Source organism: Podarcis vaucheri, assembly GCF_965113315.1.
Source record: "Podarcis vaucheri genome assembly, chromosome: 1".
Taxonomy (NCBI): Eukaryota; Metazoa; Chordata; class Lepidosauria; order Squamata; family Lacertidae; genus Podarcis; species Podarcis vaucheri.
In genome coordinates, this window is record NC_138759.1 from 133,389,544 (window position 1) to 133,410,167 (window position 20,624).

At 44.9% G+C, this 20,624-nt stretch overlaps 2 protein-coding genes across 4 annotated transcripts in view; one reads left to right on the plus strand and one right to left on the minus strand.

Moving 5' to 3' along the window:
• The window catches only part of PTH2R (parathyroid hormone 2 receptor), a 49,399-nt gene that overhangs the window by 11,979 nt on the left and 16,796 nt on the right, over positions 1-20,624 (plus strand). For all 3 annotated transcript variants that reach the window (XM_082192440.1, XM_082192441.1, XM_082192442.1), the window contains 3 exons: positions 3,284-3,437; positions 10,215-10,275; positions 19,663-19,729. In XM_082192440.1, the coding sequence (XP_082048566.1) occupies positions 3,284-3,437; positions 10,215-10,275; positions 19,663-19,729 (282 nt within the window). The remainder of the gene's footprint in view (positions 1-3,283; positions 3,438-10,214; positions 10,276-19,662; positions 19,730-20,624) is intronic.
• On the minus strand, positions 17,506-17,961 carry LOC309528030 (uncharacterized protein; the record flags this gene model as incomplete). The annotated part of the gene is made up of 1 exon (XM_082215171.1): positions 17,506-17,961. The coding sequence occupies one exon, from the start codon at positions 17,959-17,961 to the stop codon at positions 17,545-17,547; it is 417 nt and encodes a 138-aa protein (XP_082071297.1). The 3' UTR covers positions 17,506-17,544.

Here is a 20,624-nt window from a genome sequence, read left to right on the forward strand (position 1 = left end):
AGATGGTGAATTTTTTCACATGTGGTGGACTTGTGAAAAAATGAAAAAATATTGGGACATGATGTATAACGAAATGAAAAAACCATTTAAATACACTTTCCCAAAGAAACCAGAAGCATTTTTGCTAGGGATAACAGGGGATGAATTTAAAAAGGAAGATTACAGACTATTCATGTACGCAGCGACTGCTGCTAGAGTTTTAGTGGCTCAGAAATGGAAATCCCAACTTTAATGGAGTGGCAGACAAAAATGTTTGAATACATAGAATTGGCGAAATTGACTTATAAGATTCAGAACGAAAAGAACGAAAAGAAAAGTAAAGTTCGAAAAGGATTGGAGTAAATTTGTTGAATATACACGGAGTAATTGTAAGAATTTAAAAACTGTAGCAGGATTAATGTAAATCTTGTGATGTGGACGGAGTGTAAATAAGAAACTGTAAGAAAAGATTTGAGATATGAAAACCGTTGAAGGGATGGAAGGAAGTCCGGGCGCAATAAGGCGTGGGGTAAATAAGAAGACATACAAATTTTTGAATGTAAGAGTATTTGTTTTATTTGTTTATTTTGTTGTTACAAAAAAGCAATAAAAAGTATTTGGGGGAAAAAATAAACCTGTTCTGGGGATTCCTCCAACCCTCCAGAGCAGATTTAGGATGCACAGGGGGACCTCATTCCGTTACATGAGTGGAACTCATCATATGCATGCAACACCTTCGTTGAGTCTCGCCCCTTATGGTTGGTAGCAGGAAGCCATTAATATTTCCCGGGCATCCAAATCGACTGATTTCAGTGATGGTCCCTGAGCCTTCCTAGTTGCTCAAACTTCAGTGCTGGACTCCCGAAAGAGTTGCATTTCAGCTGGTTCAGAATGGGCCCAAGTCACCCCACAGGAGTCAGCCAGTACATGCTGAAAAAGTAAATATATATAAATAAATACATTCCACATTTGGATCCTGGGTTCCTTCGAGATCCTGGGATAGAAATTCAGTAAATAATACTGAAAAGAATACAGTTCAGTAAAGAATACTGTCATTTAAGCCAATTTATTTGCAGTGTTGCTTCCCAGCTTCAGCAGAACTATGAAAAAATATCTTAGGAATAATTGTATAGGTTTCAGTGTGACCAGTCAATACCCCGTATTGCTGCTACTACTACTGTTATCCTTAATTAAATTTCACCCAAAGATCACAGGGCAACTCTGTGTATATTGTGTTTTACAATACATTGGTACCTCAGGTTACAGAGGCTTCAGGTTACAGACTCCTCTAACACAGAAATATTACCTTGGGTTAAGAACTTTGCTTCAGGATGAGAACAGAAATCGTGTAGCGGTGGCGCAGTGGCAGCAGGAGGCCCCATTAGCTAAAGTGGTGCTTCAGGTTAAGAACGGTTTCAGGTTAAGAATGGACCTCCAGAATGAATTAAGTTCTTAACCTGAGGTACCACTGTATAAAAACACAAAAACACATACCATAATAACAAACAAAAACCACCTCCACCCCAGTTTTAAAGGCCTACCGCAAATTACGCAGCTGAGTTTACCGCATTTGGGTAAATTGCAGAGATCAGCACACCTGTTTCATCAATGGATGAGCCTCACCCTGGGAAAGCCATCTTTGTGACTGCGGTATCCCCCCTGCTACATTTATTTTATGTTGGCACTAGAAGACAAGAAAGGCTGATTCTGATACCAGACTGTGAGGGGTCTACTTTAGCTGATTGGAGCACAGAATTGCAGACTAGGAACTAGGAAGTCGGAAAAGTGGCCCACCTAGTGCCATGTTTGTCTTCAATGATTGGCAGTGCTTCTCCAGGACTCCAGGTGAGGGTCTCTCCCATCCCTAATGCCGGAGATGGAACCTGAGATCTTCTGCATGCAAAGTGAGCTATGGCTCTTTCCTTGAATACCGGAGTGAGCAGCAGTAATTAATAATAATAATAATAATAATAATAATAATAATAATAATAATAATAATAATTTATTTGTACCCCGCCCATCTGGCTGGGCTTCCCCAGCCACTCTGGGCGGCTTCCAACAAAGATGAAAAAATACACTAAAATGTGACATATTAAAAACTTCCCTGAACAGGGCTGCCTTCAGATGTCTTCTGAATGTCAGGTAGTTGTTGTTCTCTTTGACATCTGGTGGGAGGGCGTTCCACAGGGCGGGCGCCACTACCGAGAAGGCCCTCTGTCTGGTTCCCTGTAACTTGGCCTCTCGCAGTGAGGGAACCGCCAGAAGGCCCTTGGAGCTGGACCTCAGTGTCCGGGCAGAACGATGGAGGTGGAGACGCTCCTTCAGGTATACTGGACTGAGGCCGTTTAGGGCTTTAAAGGTCAGCACCAACACTTTGAATTGTGCTCGGAAACGTACTGGGAGCCAATGTAGGTCTTTCAAGACCGGTGTTATATGGTCTCGGCGGCTGCTCCCAGTCACCAGTCTAGCTGCCGCATTCTGGATTAGTTGTAGTTTCCGGGTCACCTTCAAAGGTAGCCCCACGTAGAGCGTATTGCAATAGTCCAAGCGGGAGATAATCAGAGCATGCACCACTCTGGCGAGACAGTCTGCAGGCATATAGGGTCTCAGCCTACGTACCAGATGGAGCTGGTAAACAGCTGCCACCATTCAGTATTGGTGATAGAATAGATAGAGAAGTTCTGATCCATTGAGAGCATTCAGGGTGGTCCCTCAAAGGTCTTCCACATGAGCAAATGTCCACAGGGAGTGTCTAGGAAGCAGCTTGACTATTGGCCCAGGCCTTTCTGCTGACCACCACCAATATGCTGTGTGTATAAAGACACATACGGCATGGACAGAAGCCCTTAATGAGCTGCAGCTTCCTGATGGGTCTGTCTGGGTATGTGAGGAAGCACGCCTTCAATTCACAGCTTTTGTGTCACTGCGCAAACACTGATTGTGGCACTGGTGGGCAGCACAACGGCTGCAAAAGTGTCGATCTGGTTGAAGAGACTGTTTTTAAGTAGCTGGCAATAATTGTGTAGCTTTTAAAGCACATAACAGACTCCCGTTATTTTCACAACCATTACATATGACTCACAATTTAATACAGAATTGAAACAATTCTTTGTGTGGGGACGACAAAGAACAGTAAAACTTACTGAACAACGTTAGTTAACATGAGTCATAGACTTGGCCTTGATGCCAAATTAATAAGGCCATTGAAACTGGAAGTCTAGGATAAATATGCAAGTATACTACTACATTTAACTGTTTCCCTGACCACCACAACTGTGCTGCTTTATTTTGAACCGATTGACAGGTCTGGTGCAAGATTACTGTGGTGATGTTTATTTACTTCTTGACGACCAACTACTACTGGATCTTGGTTGAAGGCCTCTATCTGCACAGCTTAATATTTGTGGCTTTCTTTTCGGATACCCAGTACCTGTGGGGTTTCATCTTAACAGGCTGGGGTAAGATACATTTGTCTCTCATTGAAATCTTTCCATTTAAAGCTAGATTAGTGCTGTCCATTCTAACATTAACTCTTGGGCAATGCTTTTCTGTTTTTTATTTTAAATTCTTTTTGCAAACCACAAAATCAGAAGGGGGTGGTTTACGTATTTTCTCAGTTTTGTGAGTTAGGTCCAAACTGGCAGTGCAATGCTGAGGATTCTTACTGAAGAAGAAGCCCCACTGTGTTCTGCAGAACATTTCCCCAGGTAAGCGTGCAAGGATTGCAGCCAAAATAAGTTTCGGGTAGGTCCTAGTAAAATTGGTATGGGTGATACCCAGCTTATCGGTTTTGCTAGTGCGAGGATAGCCATCTGTCATGGATGCTTTAGCTGAGATTTCTGCATTGCAGGGGGGGTGGACTGGATGACTCCCGGGGTCCCTTCCATCTCTACGATTCTATGATTCTAAGGAGTTCTAGCTGTGCACTGGAACTCCCTACCTCTCTGTTGGGATGCGTCCAAGGGAACAGGGGCAATTGGCAGGCCCCCATCTGGCTCCAGCCCACCGGCCGGCAGCCGTGCGAACTCTGGTCCTTGGATCAGCATGTAACTGCGACCCAAGCTTCACAAGCCACCAGAAGCTGGGCAGCCAAGCCAGCAGAGATAAGAACTCTTTGCAACGGAAGGGCAGAGAGAGGCTGTATAAAGTGTATTTACAGGCATTTTATTCAGCATCAGGACAAAGGAAAAACATGTCTGCTCTCCTTTGTGTCCAAGCAAAAGGGCAAAAGCTATACACACAAACGGAAGTTCCCAGCAAGCTGTGCTGTGCTGGAGTGTAAACAGGCATGTGACACACAACAGTCATGCCTCTTCCTCTTCAGGTGGAACGGAATATTCTAACACTCTCCTCTCCCTGCACACACCCTAAATTTGTTCTGGGGGAGTTCCCTCAACCCTCCAGATTTACAGGACGTGCAGGACTGATGGTGCTGTGACTTAAGTCACAATGATTTCAACAGGATTTAAGTGGAACGAACATGCAGTGCAATTGTATGCACGCTTACTCAGAAGTTCAATAGGACTTTTTTTGTTGTTTAGTCACTCACCAGGCACTCCTGTCTTCCACTGCCTCCCGCAGTTTGGTCAAACTCATGCTGGTAGCTTCAAGAACACTGTCCAACCATCTTGTCCTCTGTTGTCCCCTTCTCCTTGTGCCCTGCATCTTTCCCAACATCAGGGTCTTTTCCAGGGAGTCTTCTCTTCTCATGAGGCGGCCAAAGTATTGGAGCCTTAGCTGTACTTCCAGTGAGCACTCAGGGCTGATTTACTTAAGAATGGATAGGTTTGATCTTCTTGCAGTCCATGGGACTCTCAAGAGTCTCCTCCAGCACCATAATTCAAAAGCATCCATTCTTCGGCGATCAGCCTTCTTTATGGTCCAGCTCTCACTTCCATACATCACTACTGGGAAAACCATATATTTTACTATACGGACCTTTGTTGGCAAGGTGATGTCTCTACTTTTTAAGATGCTGTCTAGGTTTGTCATTGTTTTTCTCCCAAGAAGCAGGCATCTTTTAATTTCGTGACTGCTGTCACCATCTGCAGTGATCATGGAGCCCAAGAAGGTAAAATCTCTCACTGTAATAGGATTTACTTCCATGTAATTAGGATTGCAGCCTTAGCCTAGATACAAATTTATTTCATGAATATTTCACAAAAGAATGTCTCCCAAATGCTAAAACTTCTAATCAGATAATCATTGTACTTAAAAAATAGTGAATAGGAGCAAAACGTTAACAATATTTATTGTTCCAACGTAACACAAACTTTAGTGAGAAATCTTTGATCTTTTGCACCGCCTTGCAGTCTCAAAGTCGTATATAATTTGTCATTTTTGCTACAATGGCAATGCCCAAATCTTTTTTAAAAAATCAACCCAAAAAATCATCAGGCGGGAGACTTTATAATGTATATCAGGATCCAAATCTGATTTGTGGCAAATCGCCCATCGTCCAGCAACTCCCTCTTCCACATCTCCTGTCCAGGACGGCCCACAGCCTTGCAGAAAGGCTTTAGGGACACAAGTGTCTGAAGGGAAGAAAAGAAACACCCCTTCCCTCTGTGAACTTCCTTGAGTTAACTGTCTTAGGATTCAAGCCCACCTCTTCTGCCGCAACCCTCTGGTCTCTCATTGTGGTGTAAAATCCCTTCTGTGGACTTGCCACTGAAGACAAGAGGCTCACAGGATGGTATGCTGCCTCACAGAAAAGCACCTAGAGAAGCCTGCCATGTCTAGGAGAACCCTAGACCTTTTCTTCCTTACGTTTAGTTCAGGACCATTCCGTCATGTGAGACCTCGGGCGCTGCCTGAAATGGTTCAGTCCAGACACAGCTTTGCCACCATCAAGTGAAAATGAGGAGTCTGTTGGTTTGTAGTTTGCTAGCAGCATCTGTGTCGCATAAAGGGTTGTTTGGCCTCTGCCTTGTTCTATCCATGCCTCCGCGCATGTCGCAGTTCTCGCTTGTGCTTGAAGAGCTGTCTAGATAATGAGACACTTGAGGCAGGAGGCAACCCACTCCCTGTCTCTGCTGTGTCAGTGCTGCTGTGTGCAGGCTTAATGTGAGGGAAGTTTCTGTGCACAACTTAGACCCCGAGTGATTTACGTTAACAAGCTCCCATCAGAACTAAGGCTGCTATATTTTGTCAAGATGCAAGATGCAAAAAATGATGTGAAGCAGGGACCGTGACTAACTGTAAGTTTTAATTCCTTTGAAAGCGAAATGCCAAATTCACCTGGTTCTTTCACTGTTTGGGGAGGTGAGGGACGCATAATAATGTGAAGCTGGCTTACACTGAATCAGACCGAATCAAAATAGTGTTTGAATCTAGCAGGATAGAGGTTTATTTGATCATCACATTCCTTGCTTCTGACTATTGCCTCTGCTTAATACTTGTGAGAGACTCTGAAGCACTAACATAACCTGCAAGTTATTGTTCGACCAGAAACAACAGATTAATTTCAATTTGCCTGGAGGCAGATTTCATTAAAGACAAATTTTAAACGCATTTTCCCCTTAAGCTTGGAGCTATTAAAGCCACAAAGTTCTGATTCAAGAGCTAAAAGATGGCCGCTTTTTTACTCTCAAGCTCTCTTTTAAGTCAATTTAATGTTGGCAGAAGATCTTTTAAAATAAACACTATTATTATATTATTCCAGGCTGGTTATAAATACCTTACTAGGAAATATGTCCTATTGAAATAAATTGAACTTATTTCCAAGTAGACTACTAGGATCAAACCATGCACTGAACAATGTCCACTAGAACTCATTTAGGTATATTTCATGTGCTTGCAAAATCTCATTGCTAGAGTTTAATTTGAAGGAGCTCTGGTTATTATGTTGGGGGAGTTTCAATATTAGCTAATGGAATTATATAATAATAAAATCATAATATAATAACACTCTTACAGATGCCAACAACAGCTAAAATATGTAGAAAATAATTGCTGAGGTGTGTGGGTCCCAAAATAAATAAGCTTTGGACAAGCTCACATTTATTTTGGGAATGTTTGAAGATAAAATAATATTGGAAAACCGTTCTGTGGTATATTCATCAAATTACAGGTTATGAAATTGCTCTGAATTCAGTAGGTGTGTTATTAAATCATCAAGTGCTAAGTGACACTGATTTGGAAGAAGCGATAAATTTATTCAGTAGGCACTAAGGTGACAATTGCTCATTATTGGGGGGAAACCTCTTCCTCCTTCAGTGCCAGAGTGGTTATATACAGTAGCTATAATGATGTGCAGGTACATATCTTATCTGTTCAGAGAAGAGATACCATGCAAAAAAATCATTATTCAGAAATGGACCACGTTCTTTCAACCAAGTGCTCAAAAAGTGGAAAGAGAAGTACAAGGGGTCTGTTTCAAAGTAGGACATGGTTATATCCCTTTAGTTTAGAGTTACCTGAAAAGGTGAGTTCTTCAAGCACTGCAATAAACATGATGATGATGATGAAGATGATCATGTTAGGTCACATGCCTTCTTCTCCTTTTTTGATAGCATTATAACTCTTAAAGTAATAATTTTATAGCATTTTTGAATCTGATATGTATGGGTTTTTATTGCCATATTTCTTGGATGTGTTTTTTTTTTGTTTTGTTTTGTTTTTACAATCCATTTGATATAAACACTTTTCTTGTATTTTTATGTTTTGTAAATATTTTTTTTATATAATAATCTTTATTAAATTTTCAAAAGGTTACAAACAACATAACAAGAAAAAGAGAAAAAGAGAAAACCAAAAGAGAACACAAAAAACAACAACAAAATTTCCACCTTTTAACACTCATTTTCAATAACTTCTTTTCATGACTTCCCCACGTCTCCCCTTATTGTATTCCAACTCCAATTGTTTGTTCAAACAAGTTTTTCCCTTAGTGTCCTAAGCATAGTTTATTAAATTCACTTAACCCTAATTTATTAAAATAATTCTTTGCAGTAGATTTAAACCTTAATCCGTTGTTATACCTTAATTTAATTTAGTTAGCAATTTTTGAGATATATACCTTAACCCTATATAAAGAGAGAAAACAGAGATGTAGAAATGAAGTTTAAAAAGATACCTTTCCTAAGGTTGCCACTATTTCCCATCCACGGATTCCCCATTCTTGTGATAATAAAGAACATATGGTTTTTACACTGCAAAAACAACAATCAAACCCCCTTTGGACTTCTAAACCCCACCCTTCTCTCCCCGGTTTCAATCCCAAACCAAAATCCAATTAATTCATCTTTTTAGCCTGGTGACCTTACGTCCGAGGCTCTCCAATCTCTCTCAGTCCCTTTCCGCCGGTTCCTTCGAAAGTCTCTCATACTAAGCACCCAGGATCGAAGAAGTACTTTCCCAATGCTGACCGTGGTTCTTCCAGCGAGGCCTACTTGTTTAAAGGTGGAACTCCAGCTCTGTTTCTTAAGTCTATATGTCCCAAATAGTCCAACTTTCACCTTGGTCAAATTTGAAGTCTTCTTGGCAGGTCTCCGGCTCACTTTTATCTTCTGTAACGTCTCAGCCATCCCTTCTTTCTGCTCCTCCTGTTTGGCAGGTGTTTTTTCCTCAATCTTTGGTTCCTTTTCTTGCCCAGCTGCCTGTGTTTTGAACGTCGAGTCCCTTTCCAATTCAGTAGGTATGTTTTCAAATAACTTCGGGTTTGAAGGGCTCGTAGACAAAACATGGCCTTTCTCATTCATCTCTCGCAGCTTTCCCACGAGAAAGATCAGCTCTTTCAAGCCAGCTCGTATTTCCTGGATTCCCTGTTTTAGCTCCATTCTTGTAATGTCCAAGAATCCCCTCTAGAGGGATTCTAGTTACTTAGTGTTCTTTTCCCTTCCGATCCAAAAGTCAGATTTATTTGTATTAGTCTTTCTTTACTTTCAATATTTTGTAACAATATAACCGGTTAGAATTTAAGCTTTCAGTTTATTCAACTTTGACAGCTAATTTGACAGCTGTCAAAGGTTTTCTGTAGATCCTCAGCAGGCTCTTTTCATGGGTTACTCCCAGGCTTGAGAAAAGTGGTACTTAATCCAAACAAAGTAAACTCTTGTCCTCCAGCACATTAACTTAGTCCTTTAAATCCGTGGAATTTATATCCTTATCCAATCGCGACAATTCTTCCCACAACCTTAGTTGACAGATCCTTGCTTTAAACTGCTTACAATAGGGGGGAGACGGACTTCCTTTTTTTTCACCTCCCCCGCTCGTGCCAAATCCAAAACTGAAATATTTGTAATCCAATTTCCAAATTACTCACGGGTTGTTGTTCTTGATTTTGAGTCCAAATTTTAATAGGAAGAAGTCAGCGCTGTCCGACAAATGGCATGTGGCTTCGCTCGGCAGGGGAAGCGGAGGACTCACAGCACAACGCTGCTCCCCGGCACCCGTTCCGTAGCCTTTAAAAAGGCTCCTTCACGAGTCAGGAGGGCGCTTACGGTGCCCGCCGAGTCACCATGTCCATGGGCTCCGTGCCCGTGGTTTTTAAGGGTCCCCGTGTCGCCGGCACGGCAAGACCCAGCCCCCTGTCAAGCCGATTCCCTCCGGAGCTCGGAGGGAATCCGCCATTAGCCGGTCGCGCCAACCCGGAAGTCCTATGTTTTGTAAATAAAGCATAGGCTTCCCCCACCCAAACCTCTGTATGAAACCTCAATAGCTGTCTCACAGTTCATTAATTCTTAGCATCACGTAATCCGGAATTTTTTGCTACTCCAAAGTGCATTGATCAGAATACCCAAAATATCTTAAGTGGGATGTATAAGACCAAAACTGATTTTATAGATCTAATTCAGATAGTATAAAGTAGTGTACTTTAATCCGAATCGTTCATCTGCACTAGAGCAGGTGTCAGGAAGCTGGCTTCTTTAAATAAACCCTAGTTAAAACTGACCATAGTTTAGGGTTTGCATGATGATATAAACTGGTTACCGGTCGTTGAAATGTGAACTTAGTGGAGGAGGAGATGGGATGGGAAGCAGGTGAGCTTCAGGCTAGCTGCAATTTGTCATCAGCAGAAATTGAAGTTTTTTTTGCTTGCTGTGGATCATGACCTTTCAGACATTCTGCTTTGTTCATGGGGAAAGGGCACTGTCTGGGTTTTTGTGTGCCTGCTCTTTCTAAACGCTTCAGTTAATATCCTCTGAGTGAGCAGAAAAGCATTATAAATTATTCTTTTGTTCCTCAAGGGAAATCTGTTCTAACAGTTGGCAATGAATTTTTCATATTTGTAGGGTTTCCGGCTGTTTTTGTGGTGGCCTGGGGAGTGGTCCGAGCAACCGTGGCAGATGCAAGGTAAGGGAACACTGTCAAGAGAGTTTACTTGAGCTTTCCTTTTTTTAATTGATGGATGACTGGCACACTGCCATACAAGTTCTGCATATATTTTGAGTATACACTGACATAGAACTGAAGGTAGCGGTTTGAAGAAAATATATCTGCAGTGTACCCTTCTGAGACTGTTAATGGAAAATATGCTCAAGGTTCCTGTTTAGACCAGGCCTCCCACATTGCCTCCATTTATAAAAGTTTTAAACAGGCAAGTATTTTGTAATGTTATTTATTTTGTGCAATTTATTCACTGCTTGATTGTAAAAGAGTGTGTGAGAGAAAAAACTATCGAAGCGGTTTACAAGAGTGGCTTGGGCAATCCACTGACAAGATAAGTGGCATATAAATGTCAAAATTATTATTATTACATATATGTTCTATTGTAAACTGTCCATATTTGATGTTGACTCATGTATCAGTGTGAACTACCCTGGAATCATTTGGCAAAGGGTAAAGGGACCCCTGACCATTAGGTCCAGTCGCGGAAGACTCTGGGGTTGCGGCGCTCATCTCACTTTATTGGCCGAGGGAGCCAGCGTACAGCTTCCGGGTCATGTGGCCAGCATGACTAAGCCGCTTCTGGCGAACCAGAGCAGCGCACAGAAACACCGTTTACCTTCCCACCGTAGCGGTACCTATTTATCTACTTGCACTTTGACGTGCTTTCGAACTGCTGACAACTACGTAATTGTTATACCTTTTTTGTTAATTCTGATCCCTTCAAAAACCAAATTGCAGGTAGCTATGGAGAACAATGGCACTTTAAAACAAATTTATACTAAATGTTTTTTTCAAGCTGGCTTTTTGAAAACTGTGGCCCGGTTTTTAAAATTTAATTCTTTCCCTGTTCTGTTCTGAACGTTGAACTGGGAAGGGGCTCCTTCACCTTTCACGGTTGTGTTGGAGAGAGCTCCCGGCAGGCTTGGCTTGCCTTTCAAGTCACAAAGGCTGAAATTCCCTCTTCTGTTAAGGTTGCAAAAGCCCTCTCCTCTTTTGCATCTGGAACACCCTATTTAAATGTCACAGCAATATCAATATATGTTTATCTCATTTGGAGCAGTGAGATATATTTCACTTATTGCAGACTTGTTTCTTTCCAACCCCTCAGACAGATCTTTGAGCAGTGGTGCTTTCTGAATGCACTTGGCTTAAATTGCCTCGACTGGGGGCTTATCCAAACTTCCTCTTCCCCGGCTGCTTTCCCCCTCGGGAAAACTGCTCTTTGGCGAGGTTTCCATGGATTGCTGTTTGTTCTGATTTAGCACCAAAGAGTGGATTTTCCCGAGGAAAGCAGTGGGGCAGAGGCAAAACCCCTCACACCCCTGCTTTCTAGGCATGGGGCGAGTGGAAGCGTAGACCCCTTAAGCATGCTGTGGCAATGTTTTATACTGAGGGAAATTATCCCAGTCACACACCCCTTGACCCCCACTTCTCCTCAGCAACCGCTTATTGCTGACACTAGGTTTTCTTGTTTACCACCACCACCCGCTTAACATGTGGGGGAAACTTGTGGCTCCTGATCCAGCTGAGGACCACACAAAAAGAGGGCAAGCATATCATCCTACCTAGATCAGGAGCCAAAAAGGTGGGGCTTTGAGGCAGTTTTTTGTTTGCCATTATATTCAGCGAGATAGCTATCAAAGGTGCAATCCAGCCAGAGTTAAGCAATATGAAATTCCACCTTACTTCATTTATAACCCTCTTTTTCTCTGCTGTGTGACTGAAGATTCTGTACCTTGAGGATTCCTGAGCATGTTCCTGTCTAGGACTAGTCACACCCGGAGCTACTTAGAGTCAGAAAGGCTGTTGCATCGTTTGCTGGAAGGCCATGAGACCATTGATGAAAATACAAAATTTAAGGATCCCATACTTAAACCTCTCCCACTTAAATCAATGGTGCCTAACAGTGCTTCATTAGGGCTGTAATGTGTCCAAGTCCATTCGTTCTCTCTCTCAAATTTGCGTCACTGAAATAATAAATTAGCAAATATCTGGAGAAAATTATAGAAAGCTCCCTAAGGATCAGACATGCCATGTATGATCAGTCAGGAGTCCTGCTGATATAAAAAAATGGCACTTGCTAGACTGAATTGCTTTGAGAAGGGAAAAGTAATTGAAAACTTTTTATTTCTCTCTTTAAAAAGAGAGCAAGATAACTGGTTATAAGGACAATTAATTCTTTTTCACAGGCCAGGCTCCTTGCTTGGACAGCCTTCTAAAGTGAGTTGCAGGCTACAGACAGATGCTCTTATCTATCAGCAGCTGAGGTTTCAGAAGCCAATCTGAGGACAAATAGCTTAGAATCATTGAACCACAGAATGGTAGAGTTGGAAGGGACCCTGTGGGTCATCTAGTCTAACCCCCTGCAATGCAGGAAATCTCAGCACACAGTCTCCCATCCAATGTGAAACCACACCAGACCCTGCTTAGCTTTGCAAATGTGCTAGCAGTTTTGTTCCTTGCCTCCGGTCCTCCGACTAGAGGGGAAGGTTGGAATCAAGACTTGAGCCCAGCCTGAAGAGAAGGCAGCCTTGTCACCTGCTGCTTTGTGCTGCAGGAACACACCCCTGTGCTCTCACCCAGCATGCGTATTATTGAAGTATGTGCAGAGAGTCCCTTCACACACTGGCCAGGGATGCAAACAATGGGCATAAGCCCCCTTGTATGTTTAAATAGATAGATTCCTGCTCAGTTTGCTTGTTCTCACTTTGTCACCAGTTAACATTAAAAAGTCACAATTGCTCTGATTGCTCCTACTAGTTTTCCTTCTGTGGGCCTTCCTAACCTCAGGGGAGAATGATTTCCACCCCCTCCACCTCCCCTTTTTGTATTTATGGTTATTTTTTAAGGGAAATGACTGCTGTGCACACATTTTGTTGTTGTTGTTTAGTCGTTTAGTCATGTCCGACTCTTCGTAACCCCATGGACCAGAGCACGCCAGGCACTCCTGTCTTCCACCGCCTCCCACAGTTTGGTCAGGCTCATGTTTGTAGCTTCGAGAACACTGTCCAACCATTTCGTCCTCTGTCGTCCCCTTCTCCTTGTGCCCTCCATCTTTCCCAACATCAGGGTCTTTTCCAGGGAGTCTTCTCTTCTCATGAGGTGGCCAAAGTCTTGGAGCCTCAGGTTCAGGATCTGTCCTTCCAGTGACCACTCAGGGCTGATTTCCTTAAGAATGGATCGGTTTGATCTTCTTGCAGTCCATGGGACTCTCAAGAGTCTCCTCCAGCACCATAATTCAAAAGCATCCATTCTTCGGCGATCAGCCTTCTTTATGGTCCAGCTCTCACTTCCATACATCACTTCGAAAGGGTGATGGTGGTGGAGGAATAATCTGAGTTTAGGGCTGTAGTACACACCACCACCACCCCGCACTTTTCCCTGCACCAGGTAACCCACCCAGTTCTACTTCTCCTGTTCCAAAAGCCCTGCAAGGTGGAGAAGTCTGGGACAGCACTGAGAAGCATAGTGCGACAGGACTACACCCAGCAACCCTATGTTGCTCTGAGTACCAGCTAGCATTTACCAGGAAGTGCCAGGGCAGGCATCAACGATGGGCTTTGGGACTTAGGGGCACTGGCAGTGCCCAGGGATGTCAGCTGCTGACAGCAGATGGTATGTGCCCAAGTAGATAGAAAATGGAAAGCCCCTGACTGTCCCGTTGCAGATACCTGTTGCCACAAGGCAGACCAAGGCAGTGTTAGTATTTCACTCCTCCCATTGCAAGGATCATCTGATCCTCTTGTTTACTTTCTGTTCCGTGACAAAGGAAGCCTGTCTGTGTGACTTCCATCTCTGGTACTATTGTACTTTTTCTTTCTGCTCTGTCTTGCGACGGGACAGGATGTCTGTATGAGGGCTGCTCCTTTCAGACGTGCTTATTATGTTCTTTAATCTTAATATTTCTACTAATTACAAATTAAAGAACTTAATAAACATTATGAGGAGGTGAGGAGGTATCTGGGCTGCTTTACTGTTAAGTGGTTGGTGAACATATCAGACGACGCAGCGATTCTTCAAACAGCTCTTCTTTATTCGGAGGCCAGAACAGAACTGAACTGAAGGGCTCAGTCAGCCTGCTTATATAGAGCTCCAGTACCTCGTTACTGTAACAACTTTCTAAAACTATCCAATCACTGAACGTCACTTTCGATCCTTCATTTGCATACAAACTATCCAATCACTGAATGTCACTTTCGATCCTTCATTTGCATAACTATCTACAGTATCCCCCTGCTGGCCCAGGGTGAGAACTTCAGTACATAACATTTACTATGCTAAGACCTGGTGCTCACAAGAGAGCAGCTGTGAGTCCCAGAACACCAGGACCCCTTCCCAAGAACGCTGCGTAGCTGTTCCAGTTGCCAGAGAGGCCGTGGGGCCTGCAGGAGTGTTCCATTAGGCAGTTGCCTCAGGTGGCAGAATCCAAGGGTGCTTCTGCGGTCATGCCCCTACCCCACTGCTCCCACTGGGATCTCCCAATCTGTGTGCCCGCGAAAGCTGTTGTGAGGTTGCACCAGAACCCAGAAGCTGCAGCTGTTTGTCCCCAGCAGGAGCGCCAGGGTTCTGTCCAATATTGTGGGTGCTCATTGAGTGTGTGTGATGGCTGCAGCTCCGGTGGCTGACATCTGGGCAGCTAGGTGGGGGCTGATGGGCAGCCAGTCTGGTGCACGTCACTTACTCCCCCCTCCCCAAATCCTCCAGATGTGTGCCCAGGCACCAGCTTCCTGGAGCAGGAACACCCCTCCGATGTAGGGGTCTTGGGCTGCCTGTCCACCTGCCGGGCACCCACAGTGGAAATTTTGCCTATGTTCTCCAATAAGTAAAACTTGGTTGGGGGTGGCAAGTGGGGGGTGAGCACTGTGCACACTGTCTGACCAGGGCAGCACCTTCCCGCTTCACCTCCAGCATTGGATCATGCCCCTGTTAAATGTTTTCTTGCAGAGTATCAATGCATCCTGGGGAAGGAAATTATAAGAATACAAGAATACATTATGAGCAAGAGTATTCCTTTACCAGTAATAATACTTCTCCTCGCTATTACAGTGCCCCAAAGGTACCTCTGGAGACAGAACTATGCTTGAAAAGCTTAACCTTATACAAAATTATTAATCAGACAACTCACCCCTAATGAGCAATTACTAGCTAGTGGATGTGATGTGTCCTCAATTTCTTCTTCATTATGTGAAGAAAGCATTGCATTTCCCTGCTAAAACAACCTCTCTCTGGTTTCTCTTCAGATCATATGAATCTTTCGCCTCTTTCACCTGTTGAGGTTTAAACTAAATGCTGTTTGCTTAAAAAGAAATGTTTCAGGCTTTTAAATTGCTCTGAAATGTTCAGCTACCACAAGTCAGCGGGCACAAAATTCAGTCAGTGCAGGCTGGCTGGTTGCAGGCCTGCTATATTTGTTCTCTCTCCTTCTGTGAAAGAGAAGGGCATGATCACACAGAAGTTGTTCTCCTAAGGCACAGCTGGTACAGTGGTGCCTCGCAAGACGAAAAGAATCCGTTCTGTGATTCTCTTCGTCTAGCGGTTTTTTTCGTCTTGCAAAGCAAGCCCATTGAAGGATTAGCAGATTAGCGCTATTAGCGGCTTTTAGCGGCTTATCTGCTGATCAGATCAGCTGATAAGCGGCTTAGCGGCTTAGAAAAAGGGGGGAAAGGGGGGAAAAACCCAGCAGGAACTCGCAAGACATTGTCGTCTTGCGAAGCAAGCCCATAGAAGATTCGTTTTGCGAAGCACCTCCAAAACGGAAAACTCTTTCGTCTAGCGAGTTTTCCGTCTTGCGAGGCATTCGTCTTGCAGGGCACCACTGTATACATAAGAGAAACTACAGTGGTACCTTGGTTCTCAGACTTAATGTGTTCTGGAAGTCCGTTCCAAAACCAAGGCGTGCTTTCCCATAGAAAGTAATGCAAAATGGATTAATCCGTTCCAGACTTTTAAAAACAACCCCAGTTCGAAGTCCTGGCTCTTAGCTTTAAAGCCCTAACCAGCCAACATCTTCCATATCTCAAAAAGCTTATTCTCCATTTATTTGTGGTTAGTCTTTAGAGAAGGTCACCAGGGCCTTCTCTGCTGTGGCACCTATCCTTTGGAACACCCACCTCCAGATCATTAAATTTGCTCCTTCCTTGGGCAGTTTCAACCACAGGTGAAAACTTTAATTTGCTAAGGCGATTGCCAGAACTTGGCAAGAGAGCAAGTTTCAGTCTTTTGCCTCTGTATTTGATTTTACAGGGCTGGTTCTAGTATGCCATTATTGGACCTTAATGTGTGGAGCTGGCTGCCATTTGTAAGCGCTTTCTAGCCTCGTGATCTCCATTTGCAAACACTGGAGGTGGGTGCAGGTTACAATGTGAGTAAGAATGTGCTGAAAGAGGCTTGCCCATCTTGGATTGGGGCTATTTTAATGATTCAGTAAGCAAAGAGGCTCACCTTTCTGAGCACATGCACTCTCAAACACCCACACCATCCCTTAAAAAAGCCAAGTTCTATTTGTTCAGCCTTTTGCTACAGGTGTCGGATTGGGTTAAAACAAAAGTTCTGTTTTCAGCTGCAAAATGCCTCTTTTCTGCTCCACTAAGCACTTGAAGAATGCCAGCATTTCAATGGGAAACCGATCCAGTGAGATCCCTGGGCCAGCCAACCGATGCTGCTCCTCTGTATATGACAATCAAGTTTGCCACAATGGCTGGAAGTCACCCAGGGGTTTTGCAGCAAATGATTTTAAAAGAGAACTTTCTTTTAGCATTTTTCACATTTGAACAGAAATGAATTTTTGAGTCGGGGATTCGTTTCCTGTCAATATGAGACCCTGTTGTGTGCTCTGCGCTCCTGTGCTATGTTGGAAATCTGGAATGGGGAGCCTGTAGCTGTTAAGTGGTGGGTGAACATATCAGACGACACAGCGATTCTTCAAACAGCTCTTGTTTATTCACAGGCCAGATCAGAACTGAACTGAAGGGTTCAGCCAGCCTGCTTATATAGATTTCCACTAGAACGCAACAGTAACCATTTTCTGTAACTATCCAATCACTGAACATCACTTTCAATCCCTTATTTGCATATGTGGACCTGAGTGAAAACTCGCAGGGGTGTCAAACTCAAATTCATCGGGGGCCGCACCAGCAGTTTGGTCACCCTCAAAGGGCCGGTTGTATCTGTGGACTATGTGTCCACTCTTTATTATCACTTTCCCATCCCTCCTGAAATTGCCTTCCCTCTGCATCAGCTCCGCCTCCGCCACTTCCACCGCCGCCCCCCCAAGGCCTGGTCGCTCTTCTTGCGCTTGTACTTGTCCTTGTACATCTTGTTGCGGTGCCTCTTGCACATCCAGGGCTTGCGCTGCTTGGCCACTTGCGTGGTGGTCTCGCTGCAGCCTTTGTAGGTGCAGCTCTTGCAGCCACCGCCTCCTCCCCCTCCCCCCGACTGGGCGACGCCCTCCTCCTCGTCGTCCAGATCCTCCAGGCCTCCGCCGGGGCTGCCGGCGCTGTCGCCTCTGCCCCCCTCGCCGTCGGCGTCGCCCCCCGCCACCGGACCCAGCTCGTAGAAGACCATGAGGCCCGAGGGCGCCTCTGAGGCCCCCCGCAATGGTGGCTGCAGCAAGGCACCCACCGCCTCCCCGCCCCCGCCGCAGGGCTGCATCACCAGCAGCGTGAGCGGCTGCGGCGGGGAGGGGGAAGGCGACGACGAGGAGAAAGCGGCCGAGCTGCCACTCGTGTTCCCAGAAGGCTCCGTCCCTCCGGCAGGCCTCGCAGCCAGGGCCTCTCACAGGGCCCCTCGGCTGCCACAGCAATGGCAAACGGGTGCCACGGGCCGGGCGCTGACAGGTTGCCAGCTATTATGCACGCGCGGGGAAGGCGGCACGCACGCGACCTCCGCCTCCTTTCCCCAGAAGCTCACTTAAGCGCGCAAGCGCAGAGGCGGCGACGGCGGGGCTTCCCCCCCAATCCTTCCCACCTGCGCATGCGCGTTGCACGCCCGACGTCGCGCATGCTCAAATAAGCCCGCTAGGGTAAGCAATCTCCTTTATGATATTGGCGTTAGCGGGAGGATTCGTCGCGCGCATGCGCCGTCGCGTTAGCAGCCTGCTCGATGGGCGGGTGGGAAGCGACTGGGCTTCTAATAGCGGGCTGGGGCTACACGGGCCACATGATGAGGTCTGGCGGGCCGGATTCGGCCCGCGGGCCTTGTGTTTGACACCCGTGCTCTACAGTATCCCCCTGCTGGCCCAGGGTGAGAACTTCAGTACATAACAGTAGCCATTCAGATATTGGACTCCACCTCCCATCTTCCCCAAACAGCGTGTCCAGTGGCTGGGGATTGTGGGAATTGTAGTCTGATAACATCTAGGGTTGCAGGCATTCCATTTCTGTCCTGGGGTGGATCTTCAAAGCAGTCTCGTAGCTGAGAAATGGGGGTGTTTCTTTTTGCTAGGGTACTGCTTTGAAGACATGATCCCAGGAAAAATTAAATTTGAAGTAAAAGCTTGCTTTTGGACGAGATCCCTTGCAGGGAGCAGGCCTCAGTTTATTTGAGGACATCTTTGTGAAGGACGGGCCAGCCCGGAAATCTTTTCCACCTTGGGTTTTGCTCTACAAGCTTGTGATGTTTGCATCTGCTTCTTGGTTGCCAAACTCCTGAACCTTGCTTCTAGGCCTGCTACCTTCTTTGCTAGGACTTCAGGACAAGGCAAATACCGCTTTATTTTAAAGGCTTGACAACCTTTGAAATTATTCTGCCAACCTTCGAAATTATTTTAAGCTGCTCTTTTCTTTGTCCTTTTTTGTATTACAAAACAAAGAAACAAACTATTTAATGAGTTGTCCTGGGAATGCTGACCGGTCACTGAAAGGCAGGACATAAATGTTTGAAATATAAAAATAAAAAACCCAACACAATGAATTGAATGTGGCGTTTAGGCTCAGAAGACTATGATTAAGCCTAGTTCTCACGAAAAAGATGGTGTGATCAGCATGTTACTGGGCTTTATTGCATTATAATTCAAGTGGCATAGTCAGAGTGGGGGGCCATTTACACCATTTTGCTGTTTCCAAGAACTGGGCCTCATCTTCATAATCTTTAATTCTTGAATGGGTTGCCTTGAATTGTAATGAGAGTGGCAATTTCCACCCTGTGTGATACTCATTTGTTACTGCTACCCAAAATCTGCATTTGTTTGTTAACAGTGAAGAATCTTAAAGCCAATTTTTAAAAAAGCCTGAAATGCTTATTCTGTGCACCCTCCATAATTAATAGAGCCTTACACAACTATGGAAAGAATATACTGTTTGGCCACTTGTTCCTGCTCTGTTGATTGATGTAGAAATGTTCTTGATTTCGCAGGTGCTGGGAACTCAGTGCTGGAGACATAAAATGGATTTACCAAGCTCCAGTTTTAGTAGCGATTGGGGTAGGATTATTCATATGTATTTATTTTTAGTGAACATTGAAAATAGCCTCTGTCTATCCATAATTGATGGCAGTAGTTCAGGGGTGATGTAAACAACCAGTACAAAGAAGAGATAGGGAGCAAAGCAATTTCTGCATCTTCCTATCATTCTTACTGACTATGAGGGTTCAGTGGGGGTGGGGGGGATGACATCCCACCATCCCAGGGTCCTGATGAGGGAAGACTCATTGAAATCCTTACTCTTCTCCCTTTTTGGTGTTGTTTCTTAAAGGGAACTGGAGAAAGGTTTCTTTAAGTCATTGCTCTAGAAGTTACACAGGTGGTGGTGGAGCATACAGGAGGAGATTTATCCTGGTTCACTGCACCGCCATGGCCAGCAAAAGCTTCATCTGCTGATCTCTGCCCTGCTATGGTCAATAGCAATACTAGCAAGGGCAATGTGTCCTTGTTATGGAAACAGGCTGGGCCAGCTTGAATGGCCGCTTGCTTGAGGCTCGCTGTGGTCTGTTTTGGCAGGACTGAGCTGCAGGTGTGTTAATATCTGGTTGCAGGATATTTGTAGCTTGGATTCTGTTGGCCCTGACCTGCCATTTGCTTTTAGGCTACAATCTGGACTTGCATCCTGGACATAGCTGTCAACCATCCCGTATTTGGCGGGAAATTCCCTTATTCCAGCGCCGTTTCCCGCTGCTGTCCCTTATTGATGATGTCCCTTAAATTTCCCGGGTTTCAAAGGAAGCAGCTCCTCTCCCTCCCTCCCTGCCGGCCAGCCAGGGAGGAGGGAGGCTCCAACTGTGTTGCTTGGCTGCGTTGCTCACCCAATAAGGAGTCTAAGAACGACTGGGGGGTGGAGCTTGCATGCCTTGTGCCCAGCCGCGTTGCCTGGGGACTCGCC